The sequence below is a fragment of the Indicator indicator genome, chromosome 20 (genome assembly GCF_027791375.1).
Source record: "Indicator indicator isolate 239-I01 chromosome 20, UM_Iind_1.1, whole genome shotgun sequence".
NCBI classification, from domain to species: domain Eukaryota; kingdom Metazoa; phylum Chordata; class Aves; order Piciformes; family Indicatoridae; genus Indicator; species Indicator indicator.
This window is the reverse complement of record NC_072029.1, coordinates 12,161,807-12,184,321: the sequence shown is the minus strand read 5'-3', so window position 1 is coordinate 12,184,321 and position 22,515 is coordinate 12,161,807. Positions and strand designations below refer to the sequence as shown.

The following is a 22,515-nucleotide window of genomic DNA, read 5'->3' as shown; positions in this document are numbered from 1 at the left end:
TACAAAATAAAAATATGTAGTTTACAAAATAGGATTTTTTTTAATATATATATATATATTTCCCTTTGTAAAACTATACCTATTTAAATACATTTGAAAGGTTGCTGTAAGTAAATTAGAAATTCTGCTCTAATGCTATGAAAAAGGCAAAATACTTCCACTGTTAAACATAGAGCTTGGACACTCTGCTTCTCACCACCCCCTCCCACTTCCCTCAGTTTGACTTTCATCATAATTTTTTTTTATTTTGTTTTTTTTGGGGGGGAAAAGTTTGGCATCATTCAATCTGCTTTGAATTCAAAGGAGTTGCTGTGTCAAAATGGGGGGATAGCATTTTAAGCATCTTCTGTTCTTCCTTATTTGTTTCAGTGCAACTTTGTGTGCAGCTAATTGTTAAGGAGGTATTCTAAAACTCAGGAAAGGACTTTAAAGGAGCCATGTTTCTTGATTTTTTTTTTTTTTTAACTGTACTCTACTCCAACGCCACAATATAGAAATAGATTTACTTTGGAACAAACTACAAATACATTCGCACAGTTTGTGACAACTTAAGTGTCTACTTAGAGGTCAGGAAGAGACTTTCACACCCAGTTCTTATAAATCCTGTCCCAGGCGTTCAATTTCATCAATCAGGAAATCAATGTCCTGGTGAGTTGCTGCAGGGTTGGAGATGACCATCCGGAAGAAGTTCACTTTCTCTCCCAGGGGCTGATAGCTCACCATGGTGGTGCCATACTCCATCATCCTGGCTTTTATCACTGGTGCCACCTGCAGCATAACAAAAGGCAGGGGATGATGATGGTGATTGTTTTCATTACTGCCATTATTCTTATCATGAGAACAGAACACAGAGCGTGTTTCCTTTTCTAAGAAAAGATGAAGGGCTACAAGAAGCAGTCGAAATGAAATTCAGACTCAATGTGGCCTTGATCTAGTTGGAGGTGTCCTTGCTGACTGCAGGGGGTTTGGACAAGATGAGCTTTGAGGGTCCCTTCCAACCCAGTGCAATCTGTGAATCTGTGAAAAAACTACATCCAAGCTTGACTAAAAACATTAACTTCCATTAAGGAATAAAGGTCTCACTGAAGAGGCATTGGGTTTACTCTCTTTCTCTGCCTGCCTCTGGGGAATTTTCCCCCTGCTTTCTCGGTATTGCTAACAAGGAGACTGTAGCTGTTTTTTTGTAGTGCTCAAACATATTGCTACATTGTGTCTTCCATCTTCTTTTCACAAGCCAGAGCACTCACGGTACCACTGAGCAGTTTAGCAGCTGCAGTTCACAGTCACTTCACTGTTTGAGAGCACAAACAGCCAAGAAGTGTTCGATGCAAACCCAGGGAACACCAAACCTGGAGACCAGAGTACAGTGGGGCCAGACCAGCCTGCAGGAGAATGACCACAGAGGTGTCATTTTCCATAATATCACGAGATGACCTCTCCCTGGGAGATGCTTTTGGGGATTGCCTGCCTGCCAGGGTGTCAGTGCATGCTGTCCTGCTTACCTTGGCAAGGCGACTCATCCTTTCCTCGTTGTTTTCCATGCCGCGCAAGCTGGGAGGGATGTACCAGAAGCAGACATTTGTGTGCTGAGGCTAAACACAGAAGAACAATGGTTTACACTGTAAGAAACGTCCATAATATCTCAATTGCAATTAAGTTCGTGCCTTTCCTCCCTCTCATACATCATACTGTGACAGCAGTCAATGGTTTTCATTATTATGGTCCACTGAGAGTCATCATCATTATTAATGCAGAAAAGATAATTTCAGGCAATTTATTCCCAGGGCGTAAGATGTGGAAACACATCATCCAGCTGTGCAAATGTGTTTATGCCCTACTGAGAGGCACCTAGATGTTTGTAGGTACTGTCCCCACCAGAGGCTGAAGAGATCCTATGGCTAAGGCAAGAGCCTATTACAGATAATTCAAAGGTGAGGACTGTGTCATTTATGACATGACAGCATAATACAGAAGCTGGTTCTGTGAAGAGGAGTCACAGGTGGTGCATGAGGCAGGCTGAGATTTTCTTACATTTAATGAAATCTATTATTTCTCAGCTTGAGTCAGATAGCTGCTGTACTCATCTGCATGCAGCACAGTGCCTTAGCTGGTTTAACTGAGATGGCAGCACCAGGTAGAACGGCATAAAGGAGAACTACCCGACCCTGTGTCTGTTTCTGCCATCTCCCAACAGCTGCCTGCTTTGCTATGCTCCTCTTTGCTGGATGCTAAATGTGTGAGTTACTGCAGCTCCTACTGCTGCCAGTTCCTTTACTCATCATCAGACCCAGTGGACCAAATTCAGTGATGATATGTGAGGCAGGGGAAATAAATCACACAGTGGCACATAGATATGAGCCTGTGATCTCTGTTTGAAGAAACAGTGATGTCTGTCCTTGTGCTGGGCATGCACTAAGTGATTGCCACCAGGAAGCAACATTCTGAGAGACAAAACCTTCCAGTACAGAGAATAAAGGTCATCAAAAGTTAAGAAGAAAAAAAGCTAAAATGAGATCTTTTTGCTTTATTACAGGCAACACACCAGTTACCTTTCTCAGAGGTCTCTAGGAGGCCTGTGGACAGTTGGAGAGGGTTACCCACAAAGAGACAGCCAAACACCAGACAGCTCAGTGCAGTTCAGAGGTACAGCCACACAACCAAGTCTGTACTGCCCTGCCCTGGGCACTGTGTGCCAGCTGAGCACCTGGCACCTAGGGGTCCCACCTCATCTGCATTCCCTCCACAGAAAAGGCCTGCCCAGAGATATCTGCACCCCACACAGTACTGTCACCTCTGTCACAGGAGCTAGCTGTGCTGCACCCCATTGCAGCAGGTACTGCACTGCAGATGCTCCCTCCAGGTCCCCTGTGACTGCCCACCTGAGAAGGCTGACAAAAGCACTTTGCACAACCATCCTTTCAGAGCTGTGTGGGCTCTGTAACCCTGCTCACAGCAGACCATGCTATTAGGAAGCCACAACTTGTTTTTATTACCAAAGACCTGATTCTAATTGTGTGTATGCTGGGTCAGGCCCAGCTGCAGGGCTTAGATTCATCAGGGTGAAACTGAACAAACTAGAAACATGCACAGCTGCCTCATCTCCTCTGTCCCTGGAATTTAGGAGGAAGAGAGATACCAAAGAGATCAGGTTTTGTTACAAGGGGCACTGCTTTCTATCTTATGGGTTGACCTGTTGGTAGCATCCCAATAGGTGACTAAGGAAAGTGCTGTGACCAGCAAGGAAAAAGAATTTGAAATCCTTACCTTTCCATCAAACACCATTTCATACCCTTCTCTGTTCTTTATTTTATTGTATAAGTATTCTGCCAGTTCCAAGCACTTATCAATCTGTGCTTCAAATCCTGTAGTTCCCTTTAGAGAGAAGAAGAAAAATCATCACTTAACTATCTGCTCTGGGAACCTGAAGAGTGAAAGGACCATGCAGTATTTGCCAAAGCATCAGCACAAGTCACCTCCTGGAAGTCTCCATGGGACAGATTAAGGATCTGATTCCATGAGGCAAAGGACAATTTGCTAAGCAGAGCTCATGCCTCTAACTCTTGTCACTGACCCTCCAGGAGCCACCTCTGCAAAGTAAGCACTGGGTACCAGCCCTGTCCTCAGCAAAACATCTCTAACACCTCTGATGAAGGATGCCCTTGGCACATTTTGCAGAGAGGTTGAGCACAGAAGAGGGTCCCTACAATGTGTTGATTTCAAGACTATAGGCAGCCTCTCGCTATTTTCAGAACAGGGGACTTTATTTTCCACATAAACATAAGGAAAAACTTTTTCACTGTGAGGGTGACAGAGCCCTGGAGCAGGCTGCCCAGAAAGGTTGCAGAGTCTCCATCTCTGGAGACATTCAAAACCCACCTGAATGTATTCCTGTGTGACCTACTCCAGGTGATCCTGCTCTAGCAGGGGCGTTGGACTGGATGATCTCTGGAGGTCCCTTCCAACCCCTAACACTCTGTGATTCTGTGATGTGCTGGGGGCTTTTCCAAGAACAACTGTTCTTTTTGAGTTAAACACAGAATGGGCAGCCAGGCTTTTAGAGCCCAGTCTGAAAATGCATGTTTTGTTTAGACACTGCCCTGCCCCTGCAGTGATTTTCTCCCTTCTTTTCTAATAGACACCCTGTAAACTCAGAAGCTGTGCTTTTAAGAGCTGCAGCAAATCCTGCTTTTTCTTCTCTGGCAGAAGTCACAATCTTCTCTGTGACATCATAACTGCTCCTGCACTCACCAGCTGTGATGCCACAAAGGCTCCAGCTTTATGACCGTGGAAGGGGAATAAACAGCTGAAACAGATAAACTGTTTAAGAGACACACATCCTGTTTTGTAACATTAGTATTACAAGTGGGGTGTGAGGAGAGAAAAAGCAGCATGAGGCATATTAAAAAAAAAAACAAAACACAAAGGGTTTTAGAAGAAGAAGAAATGTCTCTGAGTAAGGGAAGCATGGCCCTGCTGAATCTGCTCTGGCAACACAGGGCTGATTTATGCCTGTGTCATTATCCCTCTGTGTACAGAGATTTCCAACCAGGGTAGAGCTAGCACAGCCCCAGGGAGAAAGGCTTGGAGTAAGAGAGATTCATGTGGCTAAAACTGCTGCCACTCAGGAGACCCCAGCTAGCACAGCAGCTTTTGTGACCACAGAAACTTGCACCCTCCTCCTTCACAGATGCCTACACCTCCAGCTATCTTTGATGTCTGTTTCAGAATTGTTTTCAGAGTTTTAATGCAGCACATAAGGACCTTTAAGGCTTTCTGGAAATGAAGACAGTGATGTCACCTCCTCTGAACAAACCTGAGGCACAAAACTTGAGATAATAGATTGGATAAATATATGGAAGAAGATTGTTCAGGAATATTCTATGAATACAGATGAATTGTCATTAGGGCTGGTGTCTTCATGTTTACCAGAGAACAGCTTTGGATGAGTTTTGTTCCTTCAAAAGATGAGTTTATCTACTGCATGCAACGAACCTAGGTATTCCAGTCTTCATTTGCCATGTTTTATTTCTGAATGTCATTAAAACATCTTTTTATTTCCAGAAATCTTCATAACAACGTTCCCAGGTGTATGATTTATGCTGTTAAGGCTCCTAGAGTTACACAAAGCAAATGCTATGCAAAACCCCTGGAGTTCAAGTTTCAAAATCATCTGTGCTGCTTTGAAGCCAAATAGCTAAAAGTATAAAAAAAAAAAAAACAAACAACAACCAAAACCAACCCCAGAAAATAATAATGTTCCTTCTTTCATGTTATATATGGGAAATTCAGCTCGGGTAGTTTCTAAAAGGCTGATTACAGAGCCCTGCCCTGTATCTGGTGTGCATTATTTTGACACAGGCAGTCCTACCTTTGCCCTCCACATCAGCCATAGCTTGAAGACATCAACGTGCCGTCCACACTGCAAGGCCTTGTCTCCTGTGTCGTAGGAAAGGTCGTAGTGCTTGTCTTGTTGGAAGAGGTAGGAAGCATGCATTTGATTGCAGCTCTGCATCAAGCCCTTTTAGAAACAAAGGCATTAGAAAGGTGATGTTGGCTACTGTTTGGGGTTTGCTTTGGGTGAGACGTTACCAACGCCCAAATTTGGTGGAATATGTGTCCACGTGCAAAAGGAAGATCAAAAAAAAAAACCACCCCTCAACCCCCTCAGCAAAACAGGGCAAAATCAGACTTAGTTTCTCAGTGGACTATGTTTTTTGTATCTTGTTCAGAGCCCAGGATACCTTGGTCCCTGAATCAGCAATGTGTAACCAATTCCAAAGCAGGCTGGAGAGGGTGTTTGCTGGCATCACTATGCTTAAGTTCATTTTTGGATCTCTCTATTTCATTCTCTGTTGTGGTTTCTCTTCCTCCTTTCCTTGGAAGGCATCTTTTCTGGTTGAGTCAGATCAAGCCAGTTTGGTGACTAATCTAAATGATGACACCACTTTTCTAATTGCTCTGGTCTCTCAAATTCTGATTTTAATTGTTTCCTTTCTTTGTATATTTTCTTTCCTTTCTGTGAAGCCCTCAGCTGCAGCTTGGATGCTGAAGTGGTACAGAAAGCTCTGAACAGCCAGAAGAGCATATGGCCTTTGAACAGCCAGCTAGAGCTATTCCTGGGTTTGCAAGACACCATTCTGAGAGGCAGCTTTGTGGGAGGGCCAGAAGCCAACAAGGTGAAGAAACCAGGCTTGTGAAAGTATGAAGTTTCCTTTTTAGCTTTTGAAGTGAAATGCAGAAAGTCATCTTCTGGCTCTAGTTAAGTCCTCAACCAAGTTTAAGGTATACCTTGGGACTGTTGCCTAAAGCTGCTATTTCCAGTCCAAGAAGAATCAAAACTTGGCTGTTTATCATCAAGTCAAATCTTTCTAGTGTAACTCAAAACTGAGATAGTAAAATGAGAGGGGGAAAAAAGGATTGACTTTCTCCTAATCTGAGCCATCTGTTCTCACTAGAGGTCAGGGATGGTACTGACTTCAGCCAGGCAGGATTTGTCCTGGCTGAATTGACCCACAGGGCAAATAAAAGCCAGCTTCTCTCTTCCAAAGTGCAATCACTTTGTATACAATCTGTTGTACAGCTGTTAGCAGAACAGCAACCAGCTTTTTGATAGCTGGGCCATTAAGTGGTGGTTGTAGAGCAGCTGTCCCAGTAACTGATAGTTACATGAGAATTGCAGGCAGGAAGGGTAATTTCAATTCCAGTACTAAATGAGATGTCTACTTTCCAGTCTAAGTGACCATGGTGTTCTATTTTTATTTCCTTGTGCCCCCAAGTGGATATATAGACCAGACATAGGTGGAAATATCTATCATAAAAGTCTAGAAAAATGTAATGATGCTAGATTCTGGACCTGATGTTGTGCTGCACGTGTCCCATACCTTTCATCCCAGGAGGACCTGCACTTACATTTTATGCTGCACAACAACTAGTGGGCTCACACAGCTGTGCACCTGCAACTTAACCATGGACATTTTGAATGGAAAGCCACAAAAAAACTGGAAAGATATTGCCACTGACTGGATCTAGCACTTCTGCTAGGCAGCTGCTCTAGTTCCTTTTGCAGTCACAGCCTCAGCTGGTACCTCAAGACCTGTTTCTCAGTTTCTTTTATAATCTTCACCACATTAACAAGCATCAGCTATGACGCAGTCACAAAGAAAACAACCAGGATTTTCAGCAGCAGAATGTCAGAGAGGATCAGAGAAGCAAGTCTGTTGGGACATACCTCTTCTCTCACCAGCAGGGCTGAGCACTGCAGCGGGACGCCCATCATCTTGTGAGGGTTCCAGGTCACTGAATTGGCCCTGGGACAGCAAACCACACCAAACTTAAACTTTGCACTGTGCTGGTGAAACCATGCAGACATTTGGAAGCAATGAGAACAATCACTACTGTGTAAGCAAAGCTGAAAATGATCATGACCAATATTAGGAAAGCAATGTCTTCAGAAGGGCCCTAACCTACTTCAGTGGGGTTTAGGTGACAATCCTAGCAACTCACCACAGGACTGCTCTGTCCACTAAACTTACTCAGCATTAAACTTTCTGGGGAGTCATCTGTACTTTATGAACAGAGGGAAATCTTCCTAAACCCCCCCCACTTGACTGATGAATTTTCTGAAGCTGAATGGCTGATTAAAGATGCAGATAGGAAACTGCCACACTAGCAGATTCCCTCCCATTGATTCCAGTTTCAGCAAGATTTTACTAACAGCCTCCCACAGGCATTTAAAAAAAAAGAAAATTCCTTCAAATACTTCTGGGTACTTCTGAACCTCTGAGTAACTCAGAAAACCTGGCCCAAAATAAATTTCCTCTGCTGCTGCAGAAGCTCCTTAGTTTTAGCTTAGCTATGGTAATCACACAACTGAAGGGATGAGCCCACAATTACCACAGTAATAAACACAGAACTGATTCACCCTTCCACTAAAGAGTCTGAGGCTGCCTCCCTTCAGGACACATTCATTGCAAAACCCACTGACAGCCTAAATCTTGTGAATAAACAGGGTGCTGCTGCAATACAGCCTAGAGAAGAGGCATTTGGGACCGTGGCAAGGGCTGAATGGAAGATTGTCCAGTTGATTACTGTTTTAATTTGGTGCTAGGGTGGATTGGCTCTTTTTTAAATTACTGTTAGCATATATGATGCTTAGCTGATAGAGGCATAAGTACATCTGCATCCTGTTTGGCACAAGGATACACAGTGCACAAGACTTCATGTAGTGCAGTGATTTGAGTTTTGGTGGTATAAATTGGCATACATCAGTCAAGTAGGGCATGTAAAAACTGAGGGAGCCAGGAAACACTTGCAGGTTACACTGATGTGAACAGAGATGAGCATGTTAGACTATGGAAATATTTTCCTTTGTAGGAGTTGGAGACAGCACTGTATGCAAGTCCTTCATTTCCTGCCAAGTTGCTTCCACTCCTTCAAAGCAAGCAACTCTAAAACCCACATGGACATCAGGCAGCACTTCAATGCTTTCTTCTTTGCTATTGGGACTGTGCAAGTGCCTGATGTAAAATCTGTAGGGAAAAATCTTCCACAGGCAACATCTGGCCACTTGGCTTTGCTTTTTGAGTATTTGGCAGCTTTTAATCAGCTCAGAGTTTGCCACCTGATTGCGACACCAAAACTAATGACTCTGAACATGCATTCAGGTCTGCGTATTTCCCCTGGTATGATACTTTTTCATTTTTATCTGTGCCTATGAATCAGGCAGAAATTCTTTAAGAGACTTCCAGGTAACAGCACTGGTATGGATTTTCTCAAGCCAAGGAGTGTTTACTGGCAACCGCGAGATGTTAAGTATCCGCCTAAGACATTTAATTTACCCTAGGGTCATTTATTTCCCCAATTACATCCCAACTACACACCTTAAAAAAAAAAAATCAATTATATAAAATAAAAATCCACCATTTTTCACTTGTCATCAGTTATTTTGGGCTTCAGTCATCAGTATGTGAAGAAATTGCTGACTGAAACAAACAGTGAAGTAGAAAAGCCAGATGGATGCACAGATGTTTTTAAAAGCATCTCATATTCACCCAAAGAACTGAGCACCAAGCACCTATGTGATTTTTTTTTGGCTGTGGGTCATAGACAGAAAAAGAGGAAAAATGTTCCTTGAGAGATTGTGAATGGATGACAGGAGAGATTCAAGACTGGCAGAATCTTGTCCTCAGCCATCATCAAAACCAGACTGAGGTACATTCCGTGACCAGCCACAGCTCCAGAAAGGAAGCCCAGGCCTGTATGGGAGAGCTCATTCAGCTGCAAACATGTTTGTCTCAGGTAGCCAGCACCCCCTGCCCAAGTCTCTGCGAGAGGGACACCAAAATGGCACTTGTGAGGGTGGCCAGACCTCTCTGCTCCAGACAGCAGGGGCCATGCTTCCTTCAGGGTGCCTTGGAGCAGCTCGAAATCTGCCACGTAAGGACTGGGGGGCATGGAAAGAACAGCCCTGCAATTCCTCCTGCTTCTGACTGGAGTGTTTTTGCTGGACTGCCTGTGTGCAGAAGGATGTGAGTGCAAAGAGCACAGAGTGCTCCATTTCATGCTCCCTCCATGTACCTTTCTTCCCTAGCAAACACAGCTACCAGTCCCAGTCCTCTTCTCTCCAGATCTGATATGATGGATTTATACTCAAATATCCACCATAAACCAGGAATGGCCATAAAAGGTGGGGCTAGTAAGTCTAAAGGTATCCACATTTGAGGTCTGAAATGAGCTGCTGTGTCCATCAAGCAGAGGAACAAGCATTGGAAATGACAAATTTCATTAATTCACTGCCAAACATATGGAGATGGTGCTTATCAAAGCACAAGACAAACCCCATTGGAGTTATGGAAATAAAGCAGATTATTTGGAAAATTTTCCAAGATAGAATCATAGAATCAGTCAGGGTTGGAAGGGACCACAAGGATCATCTAGTTCCATATTCAACCTGAGCTTCTTATTCCAGCAGAATTTGGTCAGCATTTTGGGAGGCAAACTCTTTTTCTCACACTCTGTCCTCACAGATTATTTGTCCAATGTGCTGGATGTATGTCCTTTTAATGTAGAAGATCTACATTTAGAGTGCTGGAGGCAGTCTCAACTTAATTGAATTCATAGAATCTTTGGCTGCCTTCCAAATTTTACATGTGAGATGTATGAGAAAGGAACTGAATCATCAAGGTTTCCTCCTTATCTTCAGGAACAGGATGAGGAAGTTGTTTGTAATTTTAATTGGCAAAGAACAGCAATTTGATTTAGAGACAAAAAAGGTGGAAGGGACTAATAATTTATTCTCAAGCAGCATGAGCTTCAGAAAATACACAAATAGTGAGAATGATTCCATCTAGCACTGATATAATGTCTCTAGCAGGTGGCCTAAACAGGTGCCTGGGAAGAATACAAACCAGGGCAAATATGTATCAACTTTAAATACTCTCTGAATTCCCACTAAGAAGTCCTGAACTGGTTTTTGACATCTTTCCTTGAAGCCACATCTCCACATCCTATGGCAAAGAGATCCCCAGTGTATCTAGAAGTTTCTGAGTAAGTAGCTGTTTTAAGGTCAGTCCTTCCAGACTCTGGCCTGGACTGGCACCACTTGTGTTCACCTACATGGATCTGTACTGTTCATGAGCTCCTGACTCCAGCTGTGTATTTGTACATCCAGGTACAGATGTGCTGAGAAGATGTCATTAGCACAGCCTGAAGTGGGGTAATCCCTCCAGAGGTGACAGAGCAGTGGCCAGTGACTGCCTGCCAGGACATCTGTCCAAACCTTTTATACTTCAGCGTCCAAGACCTCCAAGATTTATTTCTTAGAGAAATGCTGGCAGGAACAGAAATCAAACCCAGAAATGCCTGCTTCTTGACCTACAGAACATGAGTGCCACTCTACTGCAGCACTGAACAAAGGCACTTAACAATGCTACCCCAACTGGAAGGGCAGTTTGCATAATTTCTTCATCCTGCATCTTGGAGATAACATTGATTCTTGGGTTTTATTTGTAGACATTGCTATGGCAACCATAAGGGTGTTAGAATTAATTTAATGAATGTGTTTAATTAACATTAATAAATCATACCTCTCAACTCCATTTAACTTCCATTTGTGTTTTCTTGACATCAGGAGGCCACCACCCCATGCTCCCTAGAAGGCAAGACACATTATCTTAATGAGAACTCTGCTTTTCTCTCTGATGACATCTGTGCATTCACATCAGTTTGGGGCCCTTTCTTTTTTTCTTGCTCATGTGGCATGTTCCAAAATGACCAAGCAGATGGGGCCTGAGGCATTAGCTGTGCTAACAATTTTCTTCCAGTAGGTTGGAAGCAGTGGTTTACAGCCCACAATCTGAGTGCTCACTATTATCATCTAACCACTCCCTCACCACCTCCTCTGACACTGACACACACTGGCCTGCAAGTCATTAATGACTTGCAGAGCTGCTCCTGCTCAGATGGCTTTCTTCTTCTAGTGCCTAAGTGATGATAACCAACCAGACTGGAATCTCCTCACCCCCTACTCATTTTCTTTTGCTCACAGAGATCTGGGGCAAGCAGGTATTTTACATGACTGAGACACAGTTCAAGGTAAATAAAAATTCTTCCTTTTAACTGGACTGATTTGGGCTGACACAGTAATCCAAAAGCAAGATACCCAGCCCTATGGAAATTCAATTGCCATGACTTTTTGGAGAAAGGATTTGCAATAATGACATAAAAGCTATTCTAGGGCTGGAAGATGATCCTTCAGAAAGATTTATTGGCAAAAGCTGAGATAAAGCTAAGCAGCCAATGTGATAAATTTCTCCAGTGTTTGCATTAACCTGTTCAACAATTTGTGGTCCTTTATTCCAGACAAACTTAGCCTTCTCCTGATGTATTTATTTTGCAGCTGCTGCAGAAGCTGAGGCAGTGCTTGGTTTGGCTCTTACACATTGCTTGCACTAACGGCACTGAGATAAAGCTGAAGGCCAAAAGCACTCAAACTGGGTCAGGTGAAGTGTCCCAGTGGCTAAAAGTACCACACAGGCACAGCTCCTAAAAGGTTCCCACAGCCTGAGCCTTTCAGAGGAGTGGGAAGTCAGTGCTCGGATGTTAGACTTAATTACAGGAACCCAGCAGAAGGGGGTTGTACAAGGTGAATAAACCACTGGTACTCACATCCACATGCATCCAGATTTTGTACTTCTTGCAGATGTCTGCAATAGCTATGAGAGGGTCAAAGGCCCCATACACTGTTGTCCCAGCTGTGGCACTCACCAGAAAAGGAACAAATCCCTGCAAGAAAGCAGAGAGGCATTCAGCAAGGTCAGAGCGCTGCAGCCCCAGCCCCTCCGTGCTGCCTCCACAGCGAGCCCGCAAGCGTCTCCTAGAGGACACCCCTGCTCCATCGCACTGGTTGTTTCCACGCCTGTGATACCACAGCTCCTGCCTTAAGGTGGCAGCAAGCTTCCAAACCAGAATCCTCCATTTATTAGGCTGCAGGAGACAGGCAAGGGCTCAGAAGAGCAATTCTGCTCCACATCACCTGCCTGAAACAAGGTCTGCTCTCCATGAGGTCAGGTAAAGCAAACCCCAGCCTGGTGCAGGAAATGCCCCTGGCAGACTGTGCCATGGGCTGCATTGTAGTTATCTCAGTGAGTGTCTGAACAGGTGGTGGCCCAGAGCCATCAGTGGGTGCATCTCGTGTGGGGGTGTCTGCAGGGGCAGCACACACAGGAACTGTGGGGTTCACCTCCAGCCCCCTCCCTCATGCAGAAGGGGTGCAGCAATCTCCACAAAGGCCAGGAACAGTGTCTTGGATGCCCTCTGCTAAATGCTGTGCCTCTCAGAGGAGCACTCGCTCTCCATCACAGGACTTTTGCACTGTGAGGTCTTGGGGCTGCTGTAACGTGCACCAATGTTCAGTTTGAACTCATTTGAAGTTCTGTTGATTTCATAAACAGCACTCCAAGCAACAAAGGTAAAGAGTGATTACATTTTCTTTTCAGAACTGGGGCTTAAACTATCAAGCAAAGTCTAACCACAGAATGCAGAATGCACTGGGCTGGACGGGACCCTCAAAAGTCATGTTGTCCAACCCCCCTAAACATCCTTCTGCAGTGGTCAGGAGGTAAAAGTAGCACTCAATATTGTCATTTAGCCTCATTATTTTATCTACTGTATTGCTTTTCTTAGAAATAAGTGAGATTTAAATGAAGATTTGTATTTTTAATGGCCTTTGAATGCTGTGCCTAATGACTATTCACCCTGCTGAAGACACGGGGCTGAGTTCATTGCATGCTTTAATCTGATGGCATAATTCTAGCTTCTGTTCACAGGTACAAAAGCAGTGCATGTTTAGAGATGTGTGGGGTTTAGTTTATCTCCCCTTCATTTGCTGAGTCCATGAGAAATATTTTCAGTGCATTAAAATGCATAAACACTCCCCAAATGATTTCTCTGCTTGTCAATATTTAGAAAACGGCATCATAGGCTAATAATATTTTTAAAAGGAAAAGAGAAGAGGATGTTACACAGAACAACATCTAAAGAGAAAAGAGCCACACAGCTCACAAAGATTGTAAAGTACCCCTAAACCTATTTTCTCAGAAACTCTTGCCTCACTAATTGCCAGGCAACATTTCTGAGAAAGAAATCAAAAGGGGCAAGTCTGTGTTGTTTTACCAAGGAAAGCAGAACAACTTAGCTGCATCATTCTTGTTTCTTTCCTTTCTTTTTTTTGGGAGCAGAGAAGTTAGCAAACTTACTTTTTGTTTGGCTTCAAGAATTCTTCTTTCAAGGTCTGATGGGATCATTTTTCCTCTGGAGCAAGAGAGAGTTAGATCAGAAATCTCATCTTGAAATCAGCTCATATGTTACTTCTTCACTTAACAGGATACCCAAATACAGACCAAAGTGACTTTTTTTTTTTTTTTTTTTTTTTTTTTTTGGCCTAAATGCAGCACTGAAGAGCACAGACTGTCCATTAGTCTGAGGGTTTACTCTGATATTTTTGCCAACCAGTTTGCATCAATATGGTGATGGTAACTGTGGGAAGTTATCTCCTGGCCACTCCCATTAAAGGCTCCATGGAGCCTCCTTGTCCTGTTTGATGTTACAGGTCCAGGATGCCAGGGAGAGGCTCATCCCAGGATCCCAAGAAGACCACTTTTCATGTGAGTTCAGATGACCTGCAACATTTAAAATGCACTGCAAAACAACAACCTTATCCCTGGACAAACCTCTCCCGGATAATAACGCAGGAGGTTGCACGAGATGTGCTAGGCAGCACCAAAGGCATGAAGGCTGCTGGGTGAGGAGGAAGAGCCTCAGCAGCAAAAGGACACTGGGGACAGAATGAATGTTAGCATCTAAGTCTTTGTCTATTACCCACACCTGCATACAGTCTTCACTTCACACCTGGCTGATGTGTTTTGACCCCAAACCTGCAGCTAATACACTGCTGCTACAAATCTGTGTGGTAATAAAAGAGGCAATGGAAACTTCTGGTTCCCCAGTCTGGAGTATGAGCAAGAACATCATTTTCTGCCATGTTTTCCTGGCTTAAAATTCACCACACATTTCCACAGTCCCACGAGCCAGCAAAACCAGGTAAACTCGGCATGGCTGGGTCAGGAAGTAATCTTGATCATGCCAGAAACATCAAAACGGTGCTCCTTCACCCTCCCACAGCCCCACATCTCCACAGAGCATCACCTCCACCGCACCAGCTCACATCCTGTGCAAACAACCTGCCTTGTCCTAGTGGCACCTGGGGAGATGTGCACTAATCCTGCTGTTAACACGTGTCAGGGTGGGCAGAGGAGGCATTGTAGTCCTCACTGAAAGCCATCAGGCTGAATTTGCACAAGAAGAAAAGGAAGCCCTGGCTTCATTGATCCACGCCTGTCTTTAGCGAATGGAAACAATCAGAGGTTTATTTTGATGCGTGCTGGTTGTGTGAACGTCGTCATTAATTCCTCTTCAAGGTGTGCTCAGTCTTTTGTTGCTGGAGATAGAAGTCCCTAAGTCACTTTGCAGGCGCGATGATTAGCACTGTAAACATCGGTGCTCATCTTTTAACGTGGGGGCAGAGTGTTCTGGTGGCAGTTAAACCTTCCACTTGCACTAGAGACATCAATAATTCAAGACCTTGTAACACTGATGTTTGGGACTCAAAGTAAGGACATTTTCTATTGAAAAGATTCAGTAGAATCAGTAAGGATTGTTCTATTAATTTTGTCCCATAGAAACTGTTGTTTGTTTTTTTTTCCCTAAAACTGAAAATCTTCATAACATGTTGATTTTGTTTATGTATTTTTTTCCCCCCTGAAAATTAGTTTTCACAGAGAAAAAAAAAATCCCTTTTAGTTGGCTGAGTTAAACACAGTTAACTACCACCAGCTCTGTAGAGCCTGTGGGACCTGTAGGTTAGGTGCCTGCTGTGCTACTCCTTTCCTTTCTATTAAAGAGGTCAACTTCAGCTCATTTTAGAGGATCAACATGTGAGAGACTCTAAACATCCTAAACAAGCTTCTTCATGATTTCTTGGAAGAAGTGTAAAGAACGATTGCTACTGTGATATTTTGTTTCACTTTAAGGTGAAAGAAAAAGAAGTATCAGAAATCCCCGAGGAAGGGAACTTTTAAGATTTTTTTGACAGGCACCAAAAAGTGACTTGTAAAGAAGCTACTGACAGAGCCAGCTCCTTAAGTGGGATAAATCAGTGTAAGGTTGCTGCAGATGAGAGAGCTACAATGACCTGCACCACCTGCTGGCTGTATCCTATATGCTCTGAGCTGAGCACCTGATGATCCTCTTCTATGTACCCACCACAAGAGGTGTATCTGGCACCTTTACTTACCTTTCATCACATCTAATCAAAATCACACTATCTGTACCAATACCCAAGGCTGCAGCTCCTTTCTTCACAGAAAAGTGACTCTGAAAAAACACATTTATAATTATTCATTATTTTTATTATTATTTCTTATCTCATTTAATACAAAACACTACACTCTTGCAAGCCCTTCAGCAAGTGGTCCCACACAGGCAGTACTTCTATTCATAGCCTTTTTGGAAACTGATCACTGTAATTTGTAGCTCCATATCAGGTCACTATAGTAAATCAGAGAAACAGCAATCACTCTAATCTGGATTTCCTCCTGGAATATTAAACACATCATTGTGGCTGATGATGGACCTAAATTCTGTCCTTGATGCACACCTGCAGCTTCTACTGCTTGTACTTGCTATGAGCTTGGTTTACTGAAACAAAAAGTTCTCCCTCAAAGGATTAGTTTGTGGCAACCAAAGTGCTGCATGCTTCTGCCCAAATGATACACTGAAAGAAATTAAGATAGGAGGCCTAATTGTGGTCTCATGCCAGTGAAAGATAGTGATAACTCCAATTAATAAAAAGAGCTACTACAGTTTGAAATCAGAACTGGGCTATTGGTAAGACTGTTAGTTAATCTGTGGGTACAGAGTGAAATGTGGAAGTTGTATACTGGAGTGCAAGTCAGACTAATTTATAGGACTTAATTCCCAAGCTAGTGTTGGTTTCTAATGCCAATTTAAATCCTGGTGATTACAATAATTAAATAGTTTTCTACCAAATTATACCACCAAGAACCCCATTTTGTATCAACTCAGCCCCAGCTGTAACAATATTGTCCTAAGTAATTGTAACTACAGGTTATTGAAGTGTTAAAAATTTGACCTGCATTATGTCTACTACAGTACTATTAGCCTAGGATATAGAACTACAACAACAACGACAAAAAAAAAAAAGATCCAGGAGATAAAAATCTAATTGGTCTTTTTAGGTGTCCATGACATTAAAGAAGAAAGGAAGACATACAGTCTGCAGAAGACCACAAAGCAGAGATCCAATCACAGATTCACAGATGGCATTGGGTTGGAAGGGACCCTCAAAGCTCATCCTGTCCAACCCCCCTGCAGTCATCAGAGACACCTCCAACTAGATCAGGCTGCCCAGGGCCACATCAAGTCTGATCTGGAATGTCTCAACACTATTGCTTTGTCAAGGAAGCATTTGGCTTCAACAGTAATGTGAGCAGCAGAGAGCTGTAAGGAGAGAAGGATGTGAAGGTTACACTACAGGCTGTGAAGTCTGTGGGGTCTCACTGCATACTACAGGGCTCTGGCCACTGAGAAACCAATTCTAAATCATCTTCATGAACAGGAGAGGAAGCAAGGTAGAACTGTAACCTGTAAGTTTCAACTTCCCAAGTGAAACCCCCTTGTAAAAATTACTCAGTAGTTTTCAAGGAGCCCCATGGCTTAAGGTTGCACAAGAGCTGCCACCCCAAACTCCTTCCTTCACCTCCTGCCTTGCACCATTTTGACTGGACTGTTTCAAGTTTTCATGATGCCTACTTTTCAATATTCAGACATTTATCAAGAGGTTCAGCCTGCTCTTGAGCCATGATTCACTGATGATACCATGGACAATTTGAACACTCTTCTTCAGGTAAATGCTATTTTTCATACTACATTCTTTTTTTCTTAATGCACCTTTACCAAACTTTCTCCCACGGGGCATGGCTGCAGCATACCAACAACATCTATTGAGCAGCCACTGACCACACTGATTAGACCTAAAATCACCTTTTAAGGCCCTACTACAGCAAAACAGCCTAGCCCTTGAGCCTAAGTATGTTCTGAAATGTAAATGTATCCAGGCTGGACTGACTTCTGCACAAGCTGATGAGCAAACAAGAAACAGACCCATGTGCTTAGATGCACAACAAGAAATTTGTGCCTATGCTTAAGTAGTAGATGTTTAACACACTTTTTGTCTAGCCTATTAAAACCACAGGTTAGTGCTATGCTCAGACCAGATATGGAGTTTGCCCTGTTGGTTTTCTAGCTGGGGGGTTGGTCTCCTCTCCCTAGTAACAAGTGACAGGATGAAAGGAAATGGTCTCAAGTTGCACCAGGGGAGTTTAAGTTGGAGATTAGAAGAAACTTTGTCACTGAAAGAAACTCAAAGACTGGTACAGGCTGCCCAGGGAGGTGGCTGAATCCCTGAACCTGGAGATCTTCAAATGAGGCAGAGATGTGGTGCTTGAGGGACATGGTTTACCAGCCTTGGTATAGTTAGTGAATGTTGAACTCAGTGATCTTAAAGGTCTTTTCCAAACAACATCATAAGCCTGCTCTGCCTATTTTTCATGGGATGTTCTTCATTTCACAAACCCACATTTTTAAACAAACACATTTCCAGGAGTTTCAAACTTCGCTCACTTCACTTCTCCCAGGTACAAACGCTCTACAGATTAAGGCTTGGACTGTGACCAATCCAGGACCTCTATACATGGAAGATACTGGTGTCCTTCCCAACCTTGCAGGTCTTCCTGAGTCCCACAGTGGAGAAATGCAACTTTTTGAGGAGAGACCATGAGGAGGCTTATCAAAAATCCCCAAGTTTAGGAAGGCATCTTTGAACTTTGCAAAAAATGAAACAGAGATAGAATACTGCCAAGCATGGTGACAGGTCACTGATATGCTATATGAAGCTAGAGTTGAATTTATATGTATTAAAAATTGTGATCTACTTCACAAACTGGTAGTGTAATAGATAGATACAGGCAGAGGTGTAGGAGAGAAGAGCCACAGATGTATCTTACTGGGTTTTGAGTCACTACACTGATTAATTTTGCTCTTTATTCCATATTAGTTAAATTTAGATTTACCACTGCAATTTGTTTTTCTACTAGAAAATAGAATTATTCAAAGTGCCTTAAAAAGAAAAAGAAAATACAGATTTGAATGGTTTACTATGAGGAAGAAAATTAAGTCCATGTGCTCAAAGGCATCCACTGGAATATGGCCAAGCTGAGCTGCCTCATTGAGAAGTCTCATGGCACTGCTAAAACAGCAGTGGGGAACGAAAAAAAATGATTGCAGTGCTCATAGCCTGGTTGCCTGAAGAGGTTTTAGAGACTGAAGGGAATTCAGTGGTCAGGAAGAGAAACAGGTTTAGGGAGAAATTGAAGGAGTCTATGCACAGCAGGGCAAATGCAATGACAATTTCTAACCAAACCTTGAATATGGAAATGCTCAGTCTGTGCACACAGGCACAGATAAATGACTACTGTTACATTTGTGTGTCTCAAGGTAGCACCAGAGGAATTACTCAACTGCCTGAGAAGGTCTAAAAAAAGCCAGGATGAAAGTGAAAATGGAAAAAAAAATCTAGTTCTAAGAGGAAAGAAAACTCTCCTAATGATGATGAATATTGAACTTTGGTTAGACAGAACTACTGCCAGATTAGGCTGGGCTAAAGGGGAAGAAGGACATCGATTGTGCCACCTTTGGGAATACAGGGGCCACAGACTGGCCACAGAAGGAGGTGAGCTTGAACAGCACCTCTCAGGACACAGCCATGTAGGAGTTAGGCAGATAGTGGAAGAACTAGAGTCAAAAGAGAGGACAGGGGCAGACTGCCTGATGCCAATCCTGAAGCAAAAACCAGACTAGGAGAAGCTGGCATGGCCAGAGTTTCACCACTGTGCTGTGCCTGCCAGAGACTGAAGGAAAGGCAGGTGGGAGTGTGCTGCTACTGCAACCTTCTCCCTCCCTCCCTTCATGCACTGCAAAGGGCTGCACTGAAGACTACAAATACAAGCTCAACAGACAGGAACCTCAATTTATCTCTGAAAAGAAATGTGGTTAAACTTCAGGGGTGTAGGAGAAGGTAGAAAGGATTAGCCAATATCAGTGACAAAAGTGCATTACTGGCCAGAAAAAAAAGAAGGTGATTTTAAGCCAGGTGAATTTTCCCTTCGTCTATAATTTCAAATGCAGTTAGGAATAGGTTTGTTTGCCTGGTGGTCATTTTTCCACAGTTAGCTTTGTAAAGTAAAACCACAGTGTACCTTTATTACAGGTACAATAATGAATAGGCCTTTTCGGGGAAAAAAAAGGAAGAATTGGAGTAATTAAAAATGTTATGATGCTGAAAAGTATGGCATTATCTTAAATGAACAGTGCTTCCATGTGCAGATGCTTCTATTTTTATAGCTTGCTAAATGCCATGCTCATAATCTGGCATGGTTGAAGCTGTCAGAAAGAACCACCCTAATGCCATGAGCCCCAAAGGCCACATCTGGTTTTTCAGATTGCAGCTTTCCCCTGCTCAGTAAATCCAGAGTAGCACAAGCCTTGTGGGAGGAACTCATCAGGAGCAAGCTCCCAGAAGCTGAGCAAGCTGAGCCATTCACCAGCCAAATCCTGAGTTCTGCAGATTGGACCACTGGCAGCCTGCTGCCCATCAGACCTGGACCCCAGCATCACCCCAGCAGCCACATGCCAGCAAAGGAGGTGAGCTTGCTTTCCTTTCCACCTCTCCTGGGCTTTAAGCAGTGTGGGATCCCTGGATGGGTAGGCTGGGCTACTTCTCTCTTAAATTTAATAACCTAAAGATGTGTGGCTGGTCAGCTCTTACTGTTTGGGACCCCTCTACAGCAGGGAAGAAAAAGTAACCCCTCCAGAAGGCACCCACTCCCAAAGCACTGGCACCCACTTAAACTGGGAGGAGTGGTTATCTGCAGATCCTGCTCTCTTTTTAGTGACTATAAAACACGTGTAGACTAACTTAAATTCAATGTTTGGGCTATGAAAGCTGTGACAGGAATTCAATCTTTAACACTTAATTGCAAGCTATAGCTTTTCCTTCAATTATCCACAAACCCAGCACACTGTGACCTCTCACATGGTTAGATACACTGCAATGACAACTATGCTTTGCTACTGTCTCCTTTACCTACTGCTGTTCACTTTTAAAAGTTATTTCTTAATGCCAGGAGAGAAATAAATATATTAATGCTCCTGCACAACATATTGTATCCCCATCTTTTGCACCTTTGAAGCATTTAACTTCATCCTGCTTTTCTAATCCACTCACTGATGGACTTGGCTTTTTTTTTTTTTTCCCAGTGTCAACAGGTTTCCATCATTATATGTGGAGAAGAAATGTTTCACTGAGTTGAGGAGAATCCTGTGGCAGTGTGAAAGTCATGAGGTATTGACCAGATGATGAATGTCTCTTTTGGGATAGGATGCCCTACAGCATTATTTATCTGGAAAGAGATTTTGCTTTATTTGAATGGTGTTACTTGAATTAAGTTGCTCCTCAAATAGAAGCAAATTTTCACTGTTTCCCCCAGGCTTCAAATATCACCATAAAAATACTTTGCTAGTTATTACATGCCAGGTAACGCAAAGAAAGGCTGTGTGAACCCATGAGTCTGATCTCTAGTTTCCTGAGGTAGTAACAGAACTACTCCCTACTTACTCTGTATACTCAGAAGTATAATTGTGGCTTTGTAAATTATGCTACTCAACAGCAAACACAACCTCCAGGCTCCTCAAGTCCTTCCCTCACCACCCAAGCCAATCCTTGGACTGCTTCCTGCAGGTTGCAGCCCTGCAAACTGTTTCCTAGGTTGCCTGGGCAGAGGGCAACACTGTGTGCCATGGAAGTGATGGGACTAGAGATGAGCTCTTTGTGCTGCATGGGAACCAATCCCAAACCTTTACACAGAATCACAGAATGTCAGGGATTGGAAGGGCTCTCAAAAGATTATGGAGTCCAACCCCCCTGCCAGAGCAGGACTGCCTAGAGTAGGTCACACAGGAATGTGTTCAGGTGGGGTTTGAATGTCTCCAGAGAAGGAGGCTCCACAACCTCTCTGAGCAGCCTGTTCCAGGGGGGTGTCACCCTCACAGTGAAAAAGTTTTTCCTTATGCTCATGTGGAAACTCCTCTGCTCCAGCCTGCTTGTAGACTGTGTGAAATGGAAGGCTGTTGAGCTTTCAAATAGAAGTCACTTTCTCATTTCCTACTGCCTCAGTGCCAAGAACTTCCCTATGAGGTTTCAGCCAAAGTCTCTCTTCTCCCATGGCCATCAGCATGGTTTGCCATATTCCCTGCACGTAATGGGGCTTTGTCTAGCCAGGGAAATCAGCCTACAAGAAGCTGAAGTGGTGATTCACTGCTGTGTGCATCACTGCTGTGAGGGTGCTTCTCAACCACCACAGACAAGTCACCTCTCACAGGTGCTCCCACTGCTCTCCCAGAGAATGAGATCCCTCCAGCTATGTCTGGCTGCCTGCAATGCTGACTCCTTTTACCTGAGCAGCCAACAGTCAGTGCTTGCTGGAGCTGCAATCCCAGTACTCCCCAGAGCAGCACAGATGGGGAGATGCCAGAGGCAGGGAAAGCCTCTCTGTGTCCCATTGGCTCTAACTGGGTGAAGAGGTCCCTCACTGCCAGATCAGACAGTTCTTACTCTGCATTTTTTTCCCAAAACTAGAACAGGAGCTCACAGAACAGAACGGCAGAAGCTGGAGAAGACCTTTGAGATCATCACATCCAACTGCTCACCTATAGCTTGCAATCTCACCACTGCTGTTGCTACACCACTACCAGTAAACCACGTCCCTCAGCACCACATCCACACATCTTTAAAATACTTTCAGAGATGATGACTCCACTACC

The 22,515-nt window shown here is 43.5% G+C and overlaps 1 protein-coding gene across 1 annotated transcript in view; it reads right to left on the bottom strand.

The window, feature by feature from the left end:
• Window positions 1-594: 594 nt before the first annotated feature.
• The window catches only part of GAD2 (glutamate decarboxylase 2), a 37,387-nt gene continuing 15,466 nt past the window's right edge, over window positions 595-22,515 (bottom strand). The window contains exons 8-16 of the mRNA XM_054389926.1: window positions 15,851-15,930; window positions 13,755-13,809; window positions 12,166-12,282; window positions 11,085-11,149; window positions 7,229-7,307; window positions 5,369-5,518; window positions 3,265-3,372; window positions 1,503-1,592; window positions 595-768 (exon numbers count right to left, since the gene is read on the bottom strand). Of these exons, the coding sequence (XP_054245901.1) occupies window positions 595-768; window positions 1,503-1,592; window positions 3,265-3,372; window positions 5,369-5,518; window positions 7,229-7,307; window positions 11,085-11,149; window positions 12,166-12,282; window positions 13,755-13,809; window positions 15,851-15,930 (918 nt within the window). The remainder of the gene's footprint in view (window positions 769-1,502; window positions 1,593-3,264; window positions 3,373-5,368; window positions 5,519-7,228; window positions 7,308-11,084; window positions 11,150-12,165; window positions 12,283-13,754; window positions 13,810-15,850; window positions 15,931-22,515) is intronic.